At 40.0% G+C, this 7547-nt stretch overlaps 1 protein-coding gene across 1 annotated transcript; it reads left to right on the forward strand.

Annotated features, from left to right (window-relative positions):
• The first annotated feature begins 494 nt into the window (after window positions 1–494).
• Window positions 495–7027, forward strand: SNRPB2 (small nuclear ribonucleoprotein polypeptide B2). Its single transcript, XM_010227584.2, has 6 exons — window positions 495–628; window positions 1539–1711; window positions 3231–3371; window positions 4465–4518; window positions 6162–6250; window positions 6783–7027. The coding sequence occupies exons 1-6, from the start codon at window positions 565–567 to the stop codon at window positions 6940–6942; spliced, it is 681 nt and encodes a 226-aa protein (XP_010225886.1). The 5' UTR covers window positions 495–564; the 3' UTR covers window positions 6943–7027.
• The last annotated feature ends 520 nt before the right edge of the window (window positions 7028–7547 follow it).

Genomic DNA, 7547 nt, shown 5'->3' on the forward strand with positions numbered 1-7547 from the left:
CTGCTGACAGGCCCTTGTTCGAGTATGAACAGCCCCTGTCGAGCTTGGCTTCAGCTTCAACATCGACCCGGGGAACAGGCTCAGCTCTACTCTGAGGGGGAAAAAAAATCCTCTGTTGGACTCCCTGATGCCAGAAAGGTGCTTTTTTGTTGTTTATTATTATTGTTTTGTTTTTCACACAGGGCGCCAATGCCACCGCAGTCACGAGGCAGCGCACACAGCGCCACCACAGCCCTCGCTTCAGCTTGAAGGGCCGCCCCTATCCGCCGCGCGCGCCAACACGCAGGCGCCATCGATGCGCCGGCGCTCGGCCCATCGATCGCGCTGGAATCGTCTCCGGTGCGCTGTGGCGTGGCCCGGCCTCCATCTCGGCGGGGAGAGGTGAGTGGGGGTGGCGGCTCTGATCCCGGTCCCGATCCCTGTTCCGGTGTCCGGGGAGAGCGGGGAGCCTCCTCGCTGGTACCAGCTGGCGGCTTTCGGGATACCCCGGCGGCGCCTCCTTCCCCGTGCGCGCCCGGTGTAACGTGTGTTCTGCTCCTAGGCCGGCGCGTGGAACAGGGGAAGATGGACATTAGGCCGAATCACACGATCTACATCAACAACATAAACGACAAGATTAAAAAAGAAGGTATCTATTCTTAAGGGAGCTTTTGATTGCTTGTTCCCAGTAGTTGTGCTGCTGGTCTCACAGATGGGGTTTCATTTTGCTTCAATCAGTGTAGCCACAAGAGGACCCCCCCACGGAATATTAGGTGTCTGCAACAGGCATGTTCGTGTGTGTTCCCCTTCACTGAAAAGTGGGAATATGTTACCCCTTTTCACTTTAATGCCATGAAAATAGCATTGAAAGAGACATAAGGTGACTTGTTTTGATTCGTTTTGTTATTTGTAAATTTGAATAATTGCATGCTACAAAAGATTTATTTTAACTGGTAAGATTAAGGCTTAATTTGCTGTGGAGTTTAATGATTTTTAAATAGTGAAAACATATCTGTAGCAACTGTAAGGGTAGTGTGGTCTTGTGAGAACATATTCCAATCTGTAATAGAAAAAAAAAATCACAGAAGCGTCAAAGGATTAAACTGGACTGTTGCAAGCAAAATTTCAAACTTTACTTTGCCTTAAGTTTAGTTTGATTAGCTACTAACTTGCAGTCTGTATTTTCCTTAAGTCTTGGTTTTTATGCCATGGCACATGTTATGGCATCAATCTTTGCTGTAATGCATAATACTGCAATGTGTATGTTTGCATACATTAATCCTTCAATAACATATACTCCTGTTAAATGGATGGAGGTACAACTTTTTCACAGGGTGAATACCTGTATGTTGGCATATAATGCTTGGTTTTACATTAGGAGAAAAAAAAGCAAATAAATGAGGTCATGCAGTAACTTTGATCAAACTTACATAGCACATTAACACTTGAGATAAAACAAGCTAAAATGTGCTGTCTGTAGATGACAAGAAACTCTGTAAAAGCAGGAATGTAGCATATAACCTGTATGCTATTTTATTTTTTCCCCATATCCTCAACAGAACTGAAAAGGTCCCTGTATGCGTTGTTCTCCCAGTTCGGTCATGTTGTGGACATTGTGGCTCTAAAGACTATGAAGATGAGAGGACAGGCTTTTGTCATATTCAAAGAACTTGGATCATCCACTAATGCCCTGAGGCAGTTACAGGGCTTTCCATTTTATGGGAAACCTATGGTAAGTGTGTGTGTGGGTGGTGGTGGGGGTGCTATAAGGCTTTAAAATAAACTTGCCATGATGCAATACAGGGTTTTGGTTCTTGGAATTCACATCGCAGTGTTTTTGCCCTTTGAAGACTAACTGCCACATGCTCCTAATTGCTGTCTGGTTTTCAGGGATGTCCTGTCTTGATGAATACATATGATAAATACCTAAAATATAGTTCTTTTTGTAGGCAACAGTGAGGAGGATGGAATGGTTTTAATGGCCTACTCCCTATACTCTTGATTAAGAGAAACGATTGTGGTGATTTTCTTGAAACAGACCTGTAGTTTTTGCTCATTCATACATTAATTAGTAAACACAAATGACAAGAGTTTCAGTATAACATCAGTGAAGCAAGTGCAGCAGTGCTTGATATGAGATGATTCAATAAAATACTTGACTGCAAAGTAAGTGTACAATTAGTACACTTTGGTTGTTGCTTGTTTGGATAATTAGGCTTCCCTTAATTCTGTATATATTTTTGAGGTCTATTGACAGATGCAAATGGCCAACCCAACTTCACTGGCAGGTGGATCTATTACAGGCTTTCAAGTCAATTCTTTGAGCATTAAGAAGAACACAAGTGGTTCTTGTGTTGCTGAGCTCACAAGCTTGTTTCATTAACCTCTCCAAATTCTCTAGCAAAAGCTTTAACAAGGAAATGTGCAGTCTCTGTTCCGTCATTTGCCCTTAGAGAATTTTGTGCTCAGTAAAACTCCAGAGGAAATAACTTAGGAAGTGTTGATCTTTTCTTCTTCCCTCTTTGAATATTGCTTGCAGCATGCTTGATCTGTCTGCCCTTGGACAAACACACACACACACACACACACACACACAAACAAACTGTTTACCTGCTTTGAAGTTACTCTGTGCTTGGAGAAGTGGTCCCTAACAATGGGGAGGATTGCCCATATGTGTGCGTGTGTGTCTACATTATGTTAAGTGTTTATATACTTGTTTATTTCCTTGAGTGCTCTGGTCAGCCTTTGTCTGGAAAAGCCATGGGCTGTTGACACAGTTTATGCTATTCAGTTTAGATGAAGGCAGATACTTGGCATAATTTTCGTATTTAAGAAGCCTGAGAGTTTTGCTGAGCTCCGTTTTCTGTATTTCAGTAGTGATCTGAGAAATCACTGCAGAACCTTAACAGCCATGGGAGCGGTTAAGCCTTTACATTTGGGGGCAGGGGTTTAAGCTTTTTGTTGTTTTTGCATCTAGTGTCTTGACAGGCTTATGTAAAAGATACTGTTGACTCATTATAATGAGTTCCGATGTCAAGGAGAGTTAAAGCAAGTAATGTCCAGATTTTTTTTAATGAGGCTTCTATAAGTGTATCCACAGTTCAGAACCGTTTCTTAATGTAAGAAATTCCCAGATGAGATACTTGCACAAAGGTACAGTAGAACACAGTTACTGAATTCGATGTGAAGTGTAGTATAGTGAGTTAGTATAATGAATTGTCAAATGTACCTTTCTGTTTCTTTTTACAAAGCGTATTCAATATGCAAAAACTGATTCCGACATCATCTCTAAAATGCGTGGTACATTTGCTGATAAGGAAAAAAGGAAAGAAAAGAAGAAGGCCAAAACTCTGGAGCAGGCAGCAAATGCAGCAAATAAAAAGATTCTCCTGGTAAGCTGCTTCTGTTTTTTTGGTTTGTTTGTTTTGTTTGTTTGTTTTCTTAAGCCATTTTGAAATCTTCTGTAGTACTAAATGTTGTCTTTTAGTACTTCCCATGAGGTTTCCTGAATTGTGGTCTTTTGGAAACTGGTGATTTTGAGCACTTACTAGAAATTGAAGGAAAGGAGGTGATCACATACTCCTTGTTATCCTTTTTGTGCTCTACTCAGATGAAAACGAAGACGGGTTAAGGTACGATAAAGTGAAGCAGAATCTAACCTTTTCACAGGATTTGCAAAAGTTGCTATCTTCAGTGCCGGCTTAAAATATTTGGGCAGCCTCACTGTGCTAATACCTTATTTGATGCATAAGCGCTGTGGACTGGTAAATAAGAACAAACCAATCCATTTAGTTATGTAAAAATATAGTAGAAAATATTAAGGCGCTTGAGTATTCAGTATGTAATTACTCTTCCTGCCAAGACTTACTTTCGGAGAGTCAAACTTTCTAGGCACAGTATTCTGCTTTCTCATGATTTATTCGCAGTTCATTGGTATATAAATCTGGAAGGAAAGAAGTAATTGCTAACAGTTATAATGGCAGTAACTTTAGTTATAACTTTAGTTTAGTTATTTAGTTTAGTTATTTAGTAACTTTATTTATTTAGTTATTCCTGTTAAGCTAGAATCCTCAGTGGAAACACCTTTTTCTCTTGTAAGATGTGTCCCATCTAGACGATTTTAAAACCTGCTTCCTTCCCCCTGCTTTACCCAAATTCATACTGTGAGAAACAGTGATTTGCTCCATTAGCTTACTTGGCCATTGGTCAGATCAGATACTGCTGGTGGTGTGGGATTTTCTTGTTTTGGGTTGGACTTTTGTATTTTTCTTTCATTGTCTGGCTTCTTTCATTTCTTTCATTGTTCTGGCTTGAAGTTCAGCAGTATCCACAGGTTTTGTTTCCCAAGAGAAGGTATTTCATAAACCACACGTTTCCTAGGCTACAGCTTAAACTTCTTGAGTTATACAATAACCTGCTGATGGGGTTTTTGTCTTTCTGACTGACCGAACACCTTTGTAAAACTATCCTATACTTCTTCGCTAGGGGACAACACAGAATTCAGCCAATGCCCCAGGGACTTCCTCGCAGAATCCACAGGTAATGCTTTTTGTTTGTAACCAAAAGCACTAATGTTTAAAATTATTCTGTATGATTAACTTCATTATATATAGAATCATGATGGAATCTTGAGGATATATGTTACAGCGTTTTTTTGTCATGAAACCTTTGTCTAGCAGGTACATCACAATAAGAGACAGGGAAAAAAACAAACTGTCTTTACTGTATCTGGCATGAAATGAAAATACGCGGTTTCTCAGTGTTACACAAAACCGTGCATTATCAGCAAATTCTGTTTCATTCTTAAGTTTGGTCTGTATTTAGTATCAGTTGAAGGATTTAGAAGACTGAGAGGAGAGCTGATGAATATGTCTAAGTACCTGAGGGGTGAATGTAGGGAGGATGGGACCCAACTCCTCTCAGTGATGGCCAGTGGTAGGGCAAGGGGTAATGGATACAAATTGAAACACAGGAAGTTCCACCTCCATGCGAGGAAGAGCGTCTTTACTGTGAGGATGGCAGAGCCTTGGAACACGCTGCCCAGAGAGGTTGTAGAGATCTTCAGAACGAGCCTGGACGCGACCCTGTGCCATGTGCTCTAGGTGTCCCTCTTGTGCAGGGGGGTTGGACTAGATGATCTGTAGAGGTCCTTCCAACCTTAACCATTCTGTGTTTCTGTGATTTTTAGACCTCTTCTTCTTTAGTAAAGTCCACCTAACATCCTTTCCTTTTTGTACTACTAAAAAACAAGTAAAAATAATGGTACTGGAGCAGCTGTGCAAGAGTTTTCTTCTGGAGGTGAACTCTGCTTTTTCATGGGAACTTTGCTTTTTAATTTCTTTCTCATACATGTCTTATTTTCTAAAAGATCATGTGGAGATGTAGCTACAACTCACTGTGCTCCATTCATTGTGGCTGCTCAGTGACTTTCTAAATGTTTGGTGTGTGTTAAAAGTAGAGCTCCCAAAGAGTCAGGATTTGTAGGCAGGTTGGTATTTTATAAGGAAGTATTTGGCTTGTATTTCTTAACCTTTAATACTGAGAATTGGGTACCTGACCACAGGGAAAATGTCTTGTTCCCCATGTGCATTTTCTGTTGAGTATCAGGCATAACACAACACAGCCTCTGTGTGCCATTCTCAGCAGACTTGAATAGATCACTGTAATAAAGCTAAGTTTATGAAGTGGGTTTCAGTCACCCAAAGATAGGCTATTTCAGTATCACTGTAGACGAATAAGATATTTATTTTGGCCTCCAAACGCCCTTCTGGGAGACTGCATGTCTTCTATAGGTTCATTATAGGCTGCCCTGTTCTGGGCAGCCTGTGGAACCTGAAATGGCCTTACGGCCACTGCTTGGCCACCTGAGTGCCACCCTGTGCTGCAGTGATCAGAGCAATGGAGTTCTGCAGTGTCAGGTACTGAGCTGCCAAGTTTAATAATAAGCCACCTGAGACAATATATTATCATGCGTAGTGTAGAAATAGAGATTTCCCCAAATGGAGATGGATTAAAATAGAGCCAGGGAGCTAGGTCTGGGGTTTGCACAGTGAAGTCCAGCTGGCAGCATGATGAGAAAAACTAAGGAGAAATGAATTTTAGTACAACTGATATTGCATATAGGTGGAGAGGAACACATACCTGTGCATAATCTTCTGAGCTTTGTTCTTTTGTTTTGGTAGGTGCCTGATAACCCACCAAACTATATCCTTTTCCTTAATAACTTACCTGAGGAAACAAATGAGATGATGCTCTCCATGTTATTCAATCAGTAAGTTTTGGATAAAAAGGACTTTGCCTTTCGATGCTTGTTATGTATATGCTTTTTTTCCCTCAGCTGACTAGATGATTCTTAGAGGTAACATTTTCTACTCAAGTTCTTTGTCTTACTGTCAAGACTAAAGGTGTCAGTTCTGGTGACTGCTTGGTCCAGAAAGCAAATCAGATTTTTTTGTAGCTTGTTTTGACTGCATGAGTTATCCACTAACATAATGGATAACTGCATAGTCATCTACTAATAATCTGGGACAGATTTAAGCTGGTGACTCTAATATGATAGATTTTATGGTAAACAGTTTTAAAACTACCTTTAGGTACTTCCATAAATGTACAAGACTGACAAAATTACTGCCACTTAATTGAGAAATAGTTCCAAAGATTGGATGTGTAAAACACCTTTAAATCTTTCTTTAGTTGTAACTATGATACTAGTAGATGCTTATGAAAAGGTCTTATTGCTGAAGAAGGGAGATATATTATTAAACCAGGAAATGTTGTTTGATTCCTTCAATGTCTTTTTAAAGGTTTCCTGGTTTCAAAGAAGTACGTTTAGTGCCTGGACGTCATGACATTGCCTTTGTGGAGTTTGAGAACGAGGCACAGGCAGGAGCTGCTCGAGATGCTCTACAAGGATTCAAGATTACTCCATCGCATGCCATGAAAATCACTTATGCTAAGAAATAATTGGACATTCTTCTAAGGATGGCTGTTCAACATGATACTGTTTCTGATCAGCTAAAATGTCTGGTGCTCTCTGCAGAAGAGTCAAGACTGTGTAAAATGGCAGCAACTCTCAGGACAGTTGTAGGATTTCCATTCATCTAAGAGATAGATTTTTGTGCTCAAATATAAATTTTTATAAAATTTATCTTGAAAACTGTGTAAGCTATGTTTTTCTTTTTTTCTGTCTCATTGTCATCTGACCATTATTCTGTCTTATGATGGTCTGTTAGGCTTATGAGGCTTATTTGTTATATTGATCTAACTACTTTTAAGGTGACTTTGTTTTTGGAAGAGACTGTTGGAAAAAATAGCTTTTATTTTTAGAATGTTCAATGTTAGAACACTCAGATTAAATACAACACTAGGACTTAATTTTCAGTCTCATCAAGGGAACAGCTGATTTTCAGTGAGACATTATTGAAAATAGGCAGATAATGACTAATTACCTCCCCAAAAAATGGGTGGAGATTTCTGGAGAACTTAATAGCATTATTGTTCAACTCTTTCATTTGTCTTTATAGGCATGGCTGATAGGAGAAGTAGGTGCACAGCAGACAAATTCACTC

This window comes from Tinamus guttatus, unplaced genomic scaffold, assembly GCF_059628265.1.
Source record: "Tinamus guttatus ecotype Peru unplaced genomic scaffold, ASM5962826v1 Tinamus_guttatus_pri_ptg000090l, whole genome shotgun sequence".
Classification (NCBI taxonomy): Eukaryota; Metazoa; Chordata; class Aves; order Tinamiformes; family Tinamidae; genus Tinamus; species Tinamus guttatus.

Excerpts from the sequence above, each read along its gene's own strand:
- SNRPB2 (XM_010227584.2), top strand. The coding sequence starts at position 565 with ATGGACATTAGGCCGAATCACACGATCTACATCAACAACATAAACGAC. Across the intron at positions 1,712-3,230 it reads CATTTTATGGGAAACCTATG|CGTATTCAATATGCAAAAAC; the intron begins GTAAGTGTGTGT and ends CTTTTTACAAAG. Across the intron at positions 3,372-4,464 it reads CAAATAAAAAGATTCTCCTG|GGGACAACACAGAATTCAGC; the intron begins GTAAGCTGCTTC and ends CTTCTTCGCTAG.